A 16270-nucleotide genomic window follows, 5' to 3' on the forward strand; every position below is an offset into this window, starting at 1 on the left:
ATCCTGAGTCTCTGAGTGAAGCCCCGGTGTCTGCGCCTGTAGTCTCTGGTCCCACAATACAGCTCAAGCAGATCCTCTCCTTAACCAGCTCGAACTAAACCACCACCAGTTTTAGGCCGGGGGGAACATCCCTATTCTCATTCATCTACTTATGCATGTTAAAGCATAATTCAGCATGAATGTTCCTGCCGAGGCCTGAGCGCCAAAGACTATACTTTCTTATCAATAAAATTCTTCTAATTATCTTTTCTCTCTGTGCGAGTTTTTCAGATTGAATTACATTTGTTAGGTAATGTACTCTGATTCATATTAAAATCTAAAAGTGGCATGAAGAAGTCCTTGTTACAAACTTCATTTTCCCTTATATATGCAATTCTTTCACTGCATGTCTGGGAACAGAAATTGGTTTCTTTGCAAAATAGCTCATGCTAGTCAGGTTAGATGATTAGTTTTTTTTCCTAAAGTCTCTCTATTGTTTACCCTAACTCATCTAAACCCTTCTACTGTAGACTTTAAGTTTATGGTTGTGATCCTACTGGTAGAGGAACTTATTCCCTTAACCAACCTGGAAGCTTCAGGTGTCTGATTGACATGGTGCCACAATTTTAAAATGTAAGATGATTTTGTTTCCACAGGTCAACATCTGACTCCAGAAAAAAGAGAAGATACAGGTACGCATCACATCATATCTATCTTATATCTATCTATCCATCTTATTCAGATGAAATCCCAGTTAATTACTCTTTGTTCCAGTCAGTGATCTATTGTTTTTTAATCTATGCAGCCTCCTTACCATCTGTCTGACTTTGGTTTTCAGGTCAGGCAGCCAGAAGAACAAACACAAAGATAAGAACAAACAGAAGAAGAGGTGAGCCACATAGGGAACACCTTTTTTCTTTCTTGCTCCCTTACAAGAAAATACAATGACCAATATAGAGAGCAAATGAGCAGAATATGACAAAAGAAGAAACTTACAAGATGTATAAACTCTAGATCTTAGGCTGTCTGCAGTATACTGATCAGAAGAGCAGCTAAACATGATTAAGAGTAAGAAGCACAGCAGAAGGGTCTGGATGAAGTTGCAGTGAAGTTAATGACGTCTTTGCTATAAAACAATATTCCAGAATGCTGTTCAGTCCATCATCTTATAATGAAGAGCAGGCACTTAACCCCAGGTTGCTTACTGACCTGCATATCAGTGTATGAATGTTTACAGTTAGCAGATGTGATTAGACAAAGATGGCTCTGGTGAAAAGCACTATGAAGCATGCCTAGAAAAACTGTAGAGGGCTTCAGCTCAGGTAGGAGGATAAATAAACATAATGTTTAGACACTCCTCAGATACCATCTTCATACCGGGGTTTGTCACTTGCTGTAAGGTACAGAAAAGATATAAAATAGGTGCCAAACTGAGATTCGCTGTCTTTATGTAAAACGTACGGGACAAACACAGCTTCCGTCTGCTGAAGCGTTTATAGGTGAAAAAAATAGAAGTTTCTATCCAGCTGATCTGATTTATCTCAAAATGTTTGGCAAAGAGCTCTCGGCAAAAAAATCAATGAGCTCGCTCAAAGCGTGGTAGAGACGTAACTAAAAAGACTTCATGCTGTAATTTTGGAGACAGGTCTCATAAATTTATATTGGTTCTTCACACCTACGTATAATTAAAGGCTCAGCCTCAGAGCATGAGCAAATATAAAGGGCAGATTCGAACACTTTGATTCCAACCATTGATTAAAAAAACTGGGAAGGTTTGACTCTGCAGGCGGCAAGTTTTCATGACTGAGAATGCTTTGTTTTGTGTGTCCATGATGTGTGCATGTTTACATCTTGCCCTGCATGTGTGTGTGTGTGTGTGTGAATCTGCTGTCATTCATCAGGTCCCCTGGTGAGACCCCCAGCAGGAGCTCGCAGCATCAGGGCAGCTGCTGCAGCTCTCGAAGCGCCTCCCTGTCCTCCACTCGGAGCACCTCCAAATCTCCCACCAGGTAGACACTTTTACACACTCGTGCAAGCTCAGTTTGTTCACACGCTGAGACTGATCAGTTGATTGGGCGGTTGCTCTGGTGACCATCCATCTCTCTTTCCTATTTACTCCAAGTCCTCAAGGGAAAGATTAGGATACAAATGGGGCTCCTCAGCATGTCTTCCTTTAAGTGTCCTTTAAATGGTTGCGATTTCTCACTCCTGCTTCATGGAAAAGTATCTGTCTTCAGCCTCATTCCAGTTTATCCCATGTTTCATTGAATACTTCCCTTTCTTAATAATGAACCATGCTCCAAATAAACCTCCACTCTGAGTTATTTTCCCTTTCTCAGGATCTGACAGTTGCTTGCTTTATTACTGCATATTATTGTCCACGATGGATCTTTTATTTCTGACCAAGGTGGATTATTAGGGGTAAAACATCCAAGTAAGCTAATAGCTGATTATTTGAATAATAAAAACAAAACCAGAGCAAATCATTACATTCCCACCTGCCATCTCATACAGCAGATTAGGGCTGCAACTAACGATTATTACTATTTTTCCCATAAATTGATCAATAATTGGATAACCAAAGGTTCCTTAAAGAGATTTTTTACAAAATCATACCAGGTGAAACTAATACTTTTCAACTTGAGGAGTTCTGGATAGAGCATATTGACAGAAGAAGTAGTTTTATTTATCTTAAATGCAAAATATTATATATATATATATCTATATATATCTATATATATATATATATCTATATATATATAGATATCTATATAAATAAACATGCCCGATTTATGTGTTAAAGTAGCTATGATAGGAAGCATCTTGCTTCCTTTTTCTACCCCTCTCCTTACTACCAACACAATTCAGACAGTGCTTATGGTGACTGCTGGCATCCTTACTGATCTGATGACTGCTAAGCTTGTTTATATGTCTTTCTTTATTTATATTTGTCTTGAGACAGACATTCATCTTCAGTAGTCCTCAGCATTTTTTATTTTGTGTTTTCTGCTCTTGCAGATGGAACTCGAAGCACAAGGCAGAAGGCCACAAGGCGTCGGACACGTCACCGTCTCAGACACCCAACAATCCTGTCAAGTGGCACAACGGGGAGCACACCCGACGGAGCCGCAACGGCAAGGCGGCCAGATTCTCACACGCCGAGGCTGAGAAAGGGAATGATGTATGTAATCTCTTCTACTTTAACCCCACCCCCACCCCCCCAACCACCACACCTTCAGTGGTCTCTACCACAGTCTCTGCAAAGCCTTTAACTTGCTCTCCTTTGTTGGTTTACATCAACTTCCGTCAGCTAATCACAAGGGTTGTTATGATTTAGTTGTGATCTTTTTATCCGATTATTCTGGGATGTAAAGTCTGAGGATCGTTAACAGCAACACTTCTGACAAATAGAGGACCCCAGGTCCTTGCTGCTCTGGCTCTGTTTCTTTCACTCCCATCATGTTGTTGTTTTTTCTTCTTTTTTCGTCTCTTAGTATTTATTTTGTATGTTTCTAGTTTATATGTGGTTCTGCCAGTGACACAGTAAGGGAGCAAAGAAATGAAATAATCCTGTGCTTTTCAACAGCACACAACAGCTTAGATAAAAATTTTTAAAAAAAAGTTCAATTAGTGCTAAAACAGAGATGCACCGATTGATCAGCTGGCTGATTGATCTGCCCCTATTTTTGACCTCACCCACCCATCTTATGGACCTCCTGTCCATGCTCTAAACTTTTTATATTTGAGAGCACAAGTTTTTATTGTTTCACAGGTATTTTCTAAAGATTTCCAACTAAAGTATATTTGACAATGGAATGTGTGTTATGACATTTTAGCAACTGATATTGTCAGTTATGAAAATAAAAATCTGTGTTGTTCAAAGTCAGAAGCAGCTGTAATGCACTGAAATCGTTACATCTCTAATGAAAAATAATGTCTTAATCAAACATCTTCAATCTTACAAATATTGGGTGTAAAACATGTGAATTAACATTTTGAAAAATGTTCTGTGTCATATTTAAATAGATAAAAGTGCAAAGTTGTTAAAAAAAAAAAAACAGAATGAAAGTTTAAATACTTTAAACCTTTTTTGTAATCAAGCATAATAAAGTTTCCCAGCTACTGTAATTCCACGGTAAGTCTCAAATCTGAACAGTAAAAAGTTACTTAAATAAAAATAATTTTCTTTTACAACCAGCAATTGATAACATTAAACAGAAAAAGGAATTAAGGGGTGATGTTAGGGCCTATTTTTAGTTTTTCTTTCAGTTTCTTCTTTTTTTTCTGCTCTAAACGTTATTAGAAAGGAAAAAATAAAGAACTCCCACTAAGATCTTCTAACCTGGAAAATATAATTTACTTTACGGGTAGAAATGTGGATTCTCTCAGTATTTAATACATTTCAAACACTAAAATAGCATGTTTAGAGGGAGAAAGTGTACAGCATTATCTGTAACCTAATTAGGCACAAATAGTCAAAGTAAATAATTTATAAGTAAACTATTTTGCATATTATTAGTTTAATGACTGTTAATATGCAAAATGATATTATTCAGCTAGAAATCAGTGAGTTAAGCTTAATTTGCAGCTTAAGATGATATTAATAGTCAAAACTATGCCTGAACGATTTCACCAAAAATTTAATTATTGCGATTTTACTACGATTTTCCTTTTCACTAAGCACAAGCAGGTCGATGTTTCACTGCATGGTTTCAGTTTTTTTCACGACCATGAAAGCCTGCTTGTCCCGAGTCCAGTGTTGCAGATCTTTACTGTAACATCTGCATGAAAAAGTTCTTACTTCTACTATAATGCATAGATCTACACAAAAGCATATTCACTTTATGAATTCAATTATTCATTTATTTAATTATTATTCATTATTATTTGTTTATTCTTATATATTATTATTTATTTATTCATTATTTATTTAATTATTCATTTAAATTATTAAATTTATGAATTTAAAAATGAATCATCTTACTGCCACCTAAAGGGCTGGAGGGAGGAATTTAGTGTCTTACTCTTAAATGTATTGTGACTAAAACTTCAGTGCAACTTGAAAAATGCATTTATCTAAATTGTGATTATATTGCTAATGCTATTAATTGCCCAGTCCTAGTTACTACAGTTATTTATTAATTGAACAAAATATTGGAGAGCTGCATCGCAATTGATATCTACTCTAATTGCTAGGCTTAGGTTAAGTTCTAAATGCTGCTTTACAGCTTGACGGTTCTGATGATTTATTCTTATATTTGAAAAATGTAGTAGAAAATTTTAAATTACTTCATGTTTTGTTTTTTTTGTTTTTTCTATGAAAAGCTTCCAACATGGCTGAGTGGATGTTAGCAGAAAGGAAGGAAGCCATTTTAGTCAAGAGAAACCATCCGTCTTCAATGATCTATGCTCTTATTTCAAGCTCAGCCCACTGGAAGCAACAAGCAGTATTCAGAGCGCTAGCGATCGGTTGTCTGGCTTTTAGCATGATAAAAAACAGTTTGGATTGTCACCATTAACTGGTTGATCCAAATGTACTTATAAAGCAGAGGTGATCTGAAGAAGTTTCATGGAAAGAGAGGAAACATTTTAAGGGGAACCCATCCAGACAGGTTACTCAGATCTTTGGGGAAACCACCAGTGGTTGCTCAGCTATTTATCAAACACATATTCAGACCTATGATTATTACCGTTATAAAAGTTCTATTTAAATATGACACAGCAAATGCATAGATGGATAAAAAACATGAAAACGCTTAACATTTATGCTGCTCTTATTTTTCAATTATTTATTCAACCAAAACCTAGCTTTAGATGTGCACACAGAAACTGAAAACTTAGATTCATGTGTTTACATTGAGTGAGATCTAAACCCCTGTTTTTTTGTTGTTGTTTTTTTTTTTCTGAAAACATCCCTCCTGTATGAATCGGATCATTAGGGCTGCGGTAGGCTCCCAGATGACAATCATATGAGTTGAAAAGTCCTCAGCTGGAGGGAATCTAGCCGCAAATGATTGTGAAGCACACTTCCTTTGATGACTATGTCTCTAAACATGGCTGCAAACATTGTAAACACTCCTGAGAACTCAAATCTTCTTTTTTTAACTCCAGCTTGCATGTGTCTATACGGTCTCATCTGATCCCTGTTTTTTCCCTTTTCCCCTCTCTGCTTATTTCATTCATTGCTGTTTTTTTTTCTCCCTTATCGGTTGACATATTTGCCCTTGAATAAATGCCCAAATCTTTCTGTCTTGTCTGTGTAAAAAGCACTCATATGCTTTGGAACTGGATCAAGTAGGTTAACTGGGTATGTGTCATAGTTTCTTCATGTCAATACAGCTGTCTTTCTTCTCAAGCACATGCTCTGCTCAGAGATAGATCCTCTTCTCTTCCAGGCGTCCAACAACTCCTGCCAAAAACCACCAGGCATTAAACACACGCTGCTCTTTACTGCCATGTTTAACCTCTCCAGTGCACGTTTCCAAAGGTGGCAGGACCCGCTCCCTTACTTATTGTGTTTCTCTAACTCGTCTTTAAGCAGACTGTGGATCTGTAAAGAAGTGGGGATGGGTGCATTAGAGGAGTGTGTAGTTTGTTAGTCTTTTTATGGCAGCTTTTTCTTTTTTTTAAATAAGCTGATGCTGCCTCATGTTAAAAGTGCTACAGTGTCTGACTGGAACAGGGCCCAGGAGGATGGCCTTGTGTGACAGATTCAACATCTAAATGATGTTTGATTTTTTTTATATTTATATATATATACAGCTCAAGATGTGTGATTCTCTATCATAACAGTTTGTGTTGCTGCAATAGGTCCCTTTGGAGCAATCTCACCGCCATGTAGGAGGCAGAAAACTCCCAGATCAACCTGGAGTAGCAGCTAATGCTCCTGAATTTCCCCACGGAGAGACAAAAAAAAAAAAGATGTTTTGATTCTATTCCAATAAAAAGAATACAAAAATATTGCTTTTAACAAATCAATCACTTCTGCTTCTCAAAGCTTCCCTTAAGAATATCTATATTGTTGTTTCAGTAGGTACTGTAATTTAAAAAGTATTGATATGACATTAAAATCCCTGGCTTCAAAATTAAGATTTTTTTTTGATAAGCTAACAAAAGGAAATGCTTAACTGTCAAGAGACGGGGAAGAAAATCTTAAAAATAAGAATATGAAAGGTGTGATGGAACTATTTTACTCCACTACCCCTAAATATTAAATTCAATGTAGTCAATCACCTTCTAAAGTCACACAATTAACAAGCAGAGTCGACGTGTTTAATTTAAACTATATTAAAATCTAGAGTTCTGTTTTTGGCCTCAGAGGTTTGTCTGGGAACATTAGACAAAATAAAGATCAGAAGACAGGCCAGGGAGAAAGATGTGGCTTAGAATAGGGCTAGATGCTGCAGCAATCTCACAAAAAAATGCAAGCCTAGCAAATCATGGCTGTTCGCTTAGATACAGCCAGAGCTACTGGGTGTGTTTGGTTAGTGTGTCAGAAGGAGTCAGATCATCCAGCCCTGAATCCAGATGTGGTTAAACTTTAATCCTGTTCACAGATGCTCTCCATCCATTTTAAGGTTGAGCAATTAATGAAACCAAAACAACTAGAAAAAAGTCTAAATCAGAGGTCTTCAACAGGGGGTCCGCGACCCCTAGGGGGTCCATGGAGGTGCTACATGGGGGGAAAGTTATGGTTGATTAGACTTTTTTTTTATTTTCCCCCCTGCAATTTTTTCCACTAATTAAATGTCTTTAAATCCACATTAACATGAATTCAACACACTGTAGTAAACAGATAAATGGAGGCAGAAGATGTCTTTCAGTCATCAATGCACACATTCAGCGACACACAGGAGCTCTTTCAAGCTGGACACCGTTTCATTCACAACACCTGTCCCATCAACCAGGAATCAGAAATACTTTAATAATCCCAGGGAAGAAATTACTTTCATTACATTACTCCATCTGTAATAGAGTGACTATAGGACCAGTTTGATATAACATAATTTTATACAATATATATAATTAGGTTTGGGGGTCCTTGGCCTGGAAAACGTTGAACACCCCTGCTCTAAATAATAAAACCGATATTTCGCTGATGTACAGTAATAAAACAAATATTTAAGAACTTTAAATGTATTTTTTTCCAGATGGTTCTGGAGGACATACACCCCATAATATTAAACCAGGTCCAGGACAGCCACACCAGTATGATGTTTCAGGAAGCACACGAGCAGATTCAAGCTCAGTAAAGGTTATCCTCTTATGGAACTTGGGTGTTTTACGTCTTCTAGAATCTAGAGGGAAACAGTGAGTTAATTTCCAATTCCAAAGATCATGCTGATCATTTAAAATCCACTTACTTAAAAGCCCACTTTTGATAAAAGAGAAGGCTTTAAGGTCGAGATAAAGAACCTTTGATAAAAACTGTTTGCTTCTCCAGGCTTCCCTACAGCAGTCTGCCTCCTACATGGAGGGTGAAAAGTCCAAATAGGAGTCAGTTCTGTTCTCATTGCTCACTAGAGGGTATATTAAAGCAAATGAACAAAGACTATTGAAGGTAACTTGGAAATCTAACACAGTTATTAACAAAAGAGTTGATTTTAAAAAGGACCCTTTAAAAAAGGCCATTTAAAGTGGAAGCGCCGCCCCTTCAACCGTAGAGCAGGTCTGGAAAAGCTGCACACAGCTATTCACTGCTGTAGTTCTGCTTATATTATAGATTAAATAAGGTTGTATAAGAGAGCAGGGCCCGCATGTTAAAGTCCTGAGTGGAGAAGTGCTGGTGTGGTGCTGCTTAGGCCCCCAGGGCCTCAATGTGACTGGGGTCCCTTTGAAATGTGCTGACTCTCTTTAGTTTGTCCATCTTAGCAGTGAATTCTTCCTCCAACACTCTCTGCCATCCTCCTCTTCCTCTGCTACCTGTTCATCTGCGTCCTGTGTGACTCACGGCTCACTCTTGTTTTTCTTCCCACATATCTTTCACATCAGCTCTGCATGCCCTCCTCCCTCCCTCCACTAATATAACTATTAACTCTGTCCCTCTATCTTCCCTCCCCTGTTCTGATACAAATATGGCTGCATTTGTACAAGCGAAAAAGACAGCAAATCATGTAGTCTCTAGTTTCATTCTTTGTTTCTGATTTTTAGTTTGCTTTTGAACTCCATCTGGGTTTTCTTTTCCTCTATTTTCTTTTGACTTTTGGTTTGTTTTCCTCGTCCTCAGTCTCTGGACTAAATATGTAGCTGTGATACTAAAAGAGGTCATTGTCTTTTTCCCATTTCGCTGCGGAGAACATTCCTTTCTCCTTTTTTGTTCTTTTTTTTCTTTCTTTCCTTTTTTTTGTTGATATTGCATACGTGTCACTGATTGAAATGGAAGGTAGGTAACGCTTTGCCTACGCACGTGATCTTTATGCAGATGAGAATGTGACAAGCACCCTAGCCTGAGTGACGTCAATGTTTCTCTCTCTTTCTCTCCTCTTTCTGTTGTTGACCAATGATCTTTAACCAAATCAATTTGACTCCATCAGTTTTGATTTGACTCGTGACAGATTGGATTACACAGAGCTCTGGTTTTTCTCTTTCCTCCTTAAATTCATGCAGAAGTCCACTATCCCGCTCTTATCTTCCAGGTCCATTTCTTTACTTTCTTTCTTTCTGTTTTTCTTTTTTTTTTTGGTAGAATGCATTCCCCGTTTGTCCAGCATCTCTCTGTTTGTTGGTGAATTAAGTACATCCGTCTTTTGAGTTCTTCCATATTAATTTTTGTTTTTTAGTTCCAACTATTTCTGACAGCCGTCACATTCACCAGTGGTTGTATGTTTTCTGATTACACCGCTTAGTTGTCTCTCCTGTGGAAAACGGCTTCTCTCTCTCTGCAACAATCAGTCGGTGCTTTTTTTTTGTTCTCTCTTTAGTTTAAAAAGCTGTTCAAGCACTTGATAATGCATGCTGAAGAACCGCTAAATTTGCTTTATATCAAACACATTTTGGAGATTTCTTCCCTTTTATATCTTTTTGTGACCTGCTTATTAGCAGAGTGCATTAAGAGTTGAAGCTCCTAAAGCCGCTTTGTGAATCTCTGATCTAGGTTTTATTTTTGATGACTGCTTTAGATAAGAGACACTGTTTAAAGGATGATGTCAGCATCAATATATTGTTTTATCTTGACATGAACAAACCCTTTGAAAAGACCAAAGCTTATGTGTGTGTGTGTGTGTTAATGGGTCTCTATGGTGCTTTTATGCATTCAGCTTTTAAATGAGCTTCAGATTTGTTTGTTTTTATTTGGTTTTGGAAGATTAGACCCAAAAAGCAGAAAAAAAAATTAAGATTTTATCTTGGCATGTGGGTATTTTTAGCTGAAATTAAATTTGGTTTCCAGTGGAATAATTCTAACCTGGTTATGAAGTAAATATTTCACCTCTACGTTACTTGGATGCAGAGGTGTCAAAAGTATTATTGTTCATCACTCAAGTAAAAATATAAATCCTACTGTTTAAAAACTCCCTCGTAGAGGTTAGACTACCAACTTAAGCTTTTTATTCAAGTAAAAGTGCAAAAGTACCTTTTTAAAACTACTTGAAGTATAGAAATAAAAGTAATGCAGGAAAAAATTATTAGGACAGATACTTTACAGCACTACCCTTTTAAAGGAACATTTTTTCTACAATCCCGGATGATAAATTCCTTATACTTAATTTTCTTACTTTTAAAACTAATGGTAACAGTGTCAAATTTACCTTTGCATCACCTTAAAAAGTTAGTTTGGTTTGTGCAGCACCGATTCCAACCCCCAAATAAATTAATTGTCTTAATGAAACTAATTATAACAAAAATTAGCTTAAATAAAACAAAATTAACAACTCTGTTTTTAAAATGGAAGGAGTAGAAAGTAGAGCTAATTTAAAAAGAATTTAAGGTGTAAATTGTCTAAAAAATAATTACTCCATTAAAGTATAGATAGCAAACATTTCTACTTAAGTAAGGTAAAGTATTAGTACTTTGTTACTTGACACCTCAGCTTGGACGGCAGCAGGAATATAAACTGGACTGAAATGCAGGATGTCGCCATCATCATCTACCAAACCAGGCTACACATCCTGTCTGCTACTAGGAAAGGATCAATTCAATTCAGTTTATTCATATAGCTCCAATTCACAACATGTCATCTCAAGGCACTTTACAGTTCACATACAGTCAAACTGATTTAAAGTTTTCTATCTAAGGAAAACCAGTTGATTGCATCGACTCATTGACTCGAATGCAATCTCTCACACTAAGCATGCTTGTAGCGACAGTGAAGAGGAAAAACTCCCTTTTAACAGGAGGAAACCTCCAGCAGAACCAGGCTCAGAGTGGTCAACTAGAGGATTAACTCAGCTGGTTATTTAAACCAGAACATTTTCCTCCTTTTATTTCTCTCTTTAGTTTGAAATCTAGCAAGCAAACACAATTTTCTGAATTTGTGTTTAATCTTTGTTATATGCCGAGTTTAAACATAATTTACACCAAATGTTGCCATATTTTAGGGTCCTTAATTAGAAAATCAGTAACAGCCTTAACACCAGTAATGGTGGATAGCTGTAATTTATGCTAAATGCTTTACAACCACCAGAAAAACCATAGAGACGCTACTGGGGACAGCTTTTTAATTAAAGCTGCCATCGTTCATTATGTAAAGACTTTCTAGTCAAGATGTTTATGAGGACTTTCTTATGACATTGAAATATGAGCAGAAAGTCTCTGGTGGTTTAGTCTAAACAATTATCTTAGATTGCTGTAAAATGATAGATTTATTCTTGGTTTCGGTCTTTTCTGTGGATTTGTTCACTTTATTAAACAAGCAACTCCATGTTTTGTCACATTGTAGCCACAAACTTTAATCAAGTGTTAAGATTTTATATCAAAGTTTGAGATATTTTATTTATTAAAAAAGTAAAATTGTGAAGTAGTAGGGAAAATATACATGATTTTGAAAAGTGAACAGGGTATTGTACCTTTATTTTCAGCCCTTTTCATTCTGATCCCCCTAAATATAATCCATTGCAAACGAAATCCTTTAGAGGTTAAACGTTTCAATGTTATTCCAGGCATTGTGTGAAAGCCTCACAGATCTAGATGGTAAACAATCAGAAACATGGAGGCCAAAGAACACATCAGAGAGGAAGCAAACAACTACACAACAGCAGCCTATAAATAGATGGGAACTCTGGAGGAGCTGCAGGGATCTAGATCTCAGGTGGAAGAAGTTAAAAACTCCTTAAATCTGACAATAATTGCATAGTGGCAATTTTTAAAAGAAATATATGCAATTTGACCAAAGCCAAATGTAGAAAACAGAAAACATGGGGAAGAAGTTGGCCTGAGCAGCTTTAACCAACTTTGAACCGCTTTAATAAACCTGTGTGTTTGTAAAAACAACAGAGAACATCCCCCAGAACACCATCCCAACCATTCGTAGAGGGAAGCATGGCGAAGGCAGCATAATGCAGAGTAGATGTTTTGGTTTTATTCAACCTGAATAGAGAAGCTGGTCTGCCGATGGTTAGATGGATCTAGCTAAATACAGGGTCATCATAGAGGAAAGCCTGTTAGAGGCGGCTAAAGACTGACCTCCTAGTGGGACTAAGATCCTAAATATGCAGCAACAACCATGAAGGAATTATTTACCTTTGGGGTGTCCAAACTGCAGCCATTAGTGAGCTCCTTTACCAGAATTTAATCATGCGTATGGTGCTGAAAAAATGCCTTTGGAAAAAGATAAAAACCAATTATGAAATGAGATTGTAAGGTTCAACACAAACAATTAGTTTTTTTTATTTTTATTGGACAATAAAAAGGACTATGAATATCCGGATACTTTAACCTAAATTGAGGCACCAACTTATTAAAACTTTGCTGAATAAAGTGAGAGTGAGTCATATACACATTTTATACTCCTCTTTATGCCTATTATACAATATTTAAAACTAAATCCTGGCAAAAATAATGAACCCAAACATTTTAGGTCATTATAACCTTTTTTTTTTTTTTAAACAACCAAGTTTTGGACCTGCAAAATTGTATTAATCCCTTTACAAAAGATGTCAGACGTCTTTGTTTGTTCCTTCAAGTATTGCTTACTGCTGAGACAGTTAAGATAAAAGTTTTTCACCATTTTATTTAGGAAAAGTGTCAAATTTTGTTGTATCTTAAACAAAACATTTTTAGCCTCCATGTCGAAGAGTTTGGATCAATCCAAACTATAATATTCTAAAACGTATCAGTCTTTGGACTCCTGTTTGGACTTCTTCTACTTTCTGTAGCTCTGCAAAAGTTCCCAATAAAAACAGTTTGTGTTTGTGATATGACATATGTGGAAAGGGTAAACAATACTTCAGATTTTTTTTTTTTTATCAAGGCTTCCTCACCCTTTAAACAGTGCTCCATCATGGTAACTGATAGCTTTTTAATATTTTAAAAGCGTCCTGTTCTGTTTTCCTCCCTCTGTTACATTAAGGAAGCATGCTGGCTCCAGTATTCTTAAAGAAACTTTGGATGAGCTCAGTAAGGATAAAACAGTCAGTTTCTTCCTTTAGGAAATAAAGATTATCTTTGTTGTAAGAATAAGGGGCCCTTGAGTCCAAATTCAGAAGTAGGGAACGTCCAGCTGTGCAGTCAGTAACACCAGGTCGCCTGTAGACAGAGAGAAAGTTTGATTTCATCTTTGAAGCAGGCAGCTGCTGCGTGATCCGTAGGAAAGTGGCCGGGTGCGGAGGATTTACGCTCTGTGTGAGGGACTCCCTGCACATTGTGGTTTCTCCTCTTTGCTTTTGAGTTCTTTTCTCTTGATTTCCATGCATTGTCTCATGAGTCACTGGCAGGGAAGGGTTTTGTGTCTTTTTCTCTTGCATTTTGTGAATCTAATGATGCACTTATGTTGCCCCACTTTTCCCTTTTCTTCATACCTTACCTACTAAAGGAGGGAATGCCACTTTATTGGTAAGTGGATGTTAACCAGAAGGGAGTTAAACAAGAGTTACCATTAAAAAAAACAAACACACACAGAGAAAATGGGTCGCTGTTCACATCTCAGCAAATGTTCTCAGGAAAAAAAAAATCCACACAGAGAAAATTGAGTAGCAGTCAGTTTGTTTTCTGATTCAACTGATTCAATAATTGTGATCTTTATTTCGTTCCTTCCATTTCTGTGATGTTTCGTCAAGTTGTCTTCTCTTCCTGTTTTGTTTCATTTTTTTTTAGCCATTTCTAAAAAATTAAGAAAGAAATCCTGCAGAAGTCCTCTTTCTATTCTCCAGAATCTGTAGCTCTGTACTCTCTGCTCTAAAACTTATTCGGTTCACTTTTTCTTTATTCCCTCTCCTTCTTCTCTTCCTAGTTCTTTTGTTTGTTTTTGCGATTTTATTTGGATTTATTTTTCCAACTCATTATGGTTTTGCATGCCAAGTATTTGCATGCGCTGCACCATAGAGGACTATCTATAAGCCATATGGAGAAAACCTAGATCTTTTTCTTTTAGATGTTTACCTTCTGTTGGCAAGTAAACCGTAGCTCTTTATCATAAGCTTGGAAACATTCTGATGCTATTTTTGTCCTATTTCTTTTCTTTTTTTTTTTTTCTTTGTTGGTCATGATTTCTCTGCAGAAGCTGCGTCTGCTGAATGCAAGCTCTGCAGGCATCCAGTCTACTTTACTAAAAGAGCAAAGGCTCCACAGCGCCCCCAGGAGGAACCAAGCGGAAGAGACTGGGAGTGTGGAAGGCAAGGTGGCAGCTATAGGGAGCCCTTTAACTCAGACATCTGGTAGGAGAAGCGGCCCGAGAGGCCGGAGACGGAGCTCCCACTCCCCCGATCACAGCAGTGACTCGGCCCACTCCCAGCACAACCACTCTCACAGAGGGAGGTCCTCCCGACATCAGCGAAAGTAAGTCAGCCACCTGAAATTTCCATGCTTTTATCACAAATGGACCTTTAAATCAGGGGGGATTATTGAAAAATGTGATGCTTTCTTCACCAGATCAAAAGGTGGACACTCCTCTAAGCGTCACAACCGCTCTAATCGGGGTCAGGCGCATCACAAGAGCCCATCTGGGTCTCCGGGGCGTCACTCACACACATCAGGTAGGAAGAACGAGGAGTCTCGGAGCAAAGCCAACCTCCGGCAGCGCAGCAGCTCCTGGAGCAGCGGCCGCTCGTCCTCACGCTCTGCCTCCAGAGACAAGGGCCCCGGCAAAGTCAAGTCCCCACACAGCAGACAGAACATCTCAAGGTGAGACCCTGCCGGCCTGTCGTCATCTAGAGTCATTACGCTGTCATCTGTCACTGCTGCTCTGACAGCTGACTGTGTCACGCAGAGAAAAGGACAGCGCCAACCGCTCTGACACCGACAGCAGAGCTCGGCGTCGCTCACGCAGTTACTCACCCATCCGGAAGAGAAGAAGGGATTCACCCAGCTTCATGGAGGCTCGAAGGATCACCAGGTAAGAACGTTTTAGTCTGGGAGTAACCATGCTGCTTCCTGCCATAAAACATGTCTCTGTTCTCCTATATAGATACAGCCAACATGTTCAGCAGCCTCAAGCTACAAAGAACCCTAGAAAAAACAAACTGACCTCCTTGATCCTATTTCCAGTTTATCTTTAGTGTCGGGTAAAAATAACCTCCTGATGAACAGTATATGAGACGCCTGGCCTAATGTATGAACCAGCAGCTTCAGGATGGACTGATGATAAACTCTGTCTAATGTACACATGTAACCATTCTGTCTTATTTTTCTCTTCAGCATCATCACATTACCTCAGCAATTAAAACCATCTTATATCCAATTCTACTGTATTGCTTCCAAAATGCTGTGTTTAAAAAGTCGGACTCAGACGCTCCTGGCCCTAAATTAATAGAACCAGTGACGTTGAACCACAATCATCACTGTAATTTATTGATGTGGTGTGTAATGAACAAACCCAGTGAAGCTCATAGGTTCATTAATGCCTTCAGTCGACATTAATCAAGGATTATAGTTTATATTATATAACATTTTAAACTTTCTACATATTGAATCTAAATTAATTCTGCATAACTCTGCATTAAAAAATAGTAACAAGTACATTTACTGGAGTAACTTTTAGCAGAAAAAAATAATAATAATAAAACACTTTTAGGACTTTAGTAAAAAAAAATGATGTCCATGTTAAAAACTGATGTGGAAAAGGATAGATAGATAGATAGATAGATAGATAGATAGATAGATAGATAGATAGATAGATAGATAGATAGATAGATAGATAGAT

General features: G+C 37.6%; 1 protein-coding gene across 2 annotated transcripts in view; it reads left to right on the forward strand.

Moving 5' to 3' along the window:
• The window catches only part of srrm3 (serine/arginine repetitive matrix 3), a 119369-nt gene that overhangs the window by 97024 nt on the left and 6075 nt on the right, over positions 1-16270 (forward strand). Inside the window, exons 7-13 of one of the 2 annotated variants that reach the window (XM_015383671.1) lie at positions 636-671; positions 818-868; positions 1881-1988; positions 2998-3160; positions 14630-14907; positions 15001-15252; positions 15338-15463. In XM_015383671.1, the coding sequence (XP_015239157.1) occupies positions 636-671; positions 818-868; positions 1881-1988; positions 2998-3160; positions 14630-14907; positions 15001-15252; positions 15338-15463 (1014 nt within the window). The remainder of the gene's footprint in view (positions 1-635; positions 672-817; positions 869-1880; positions 1989-2997; positions 3161-14629; positions 14908-15000; positions 15253-15337; positions 15464-16270) is intronic. The other variant, XM_015383672.1, reaches the window with a different exon arrangement.

The sequence above is a fragment of the Cyprinodon variegatus genome, unplaced genomic scaffold (assembly GCF_000732505.1).
Source record: "Cyprinodon variegatus isolate N-32 unplaced genomic scaffold, C_variegatus-1.0 Scaffold291, whole genome shotgun sequence".
In the NCBI taxonomy this organism is placed as follows: domain Eukaryota; kingdom Metazoa; phylum Chordata; class Actinopteri; order Cyprinodontiformes; family Cyprinodontidae; genus Cyprinodon; species Cyprinodon variegatus.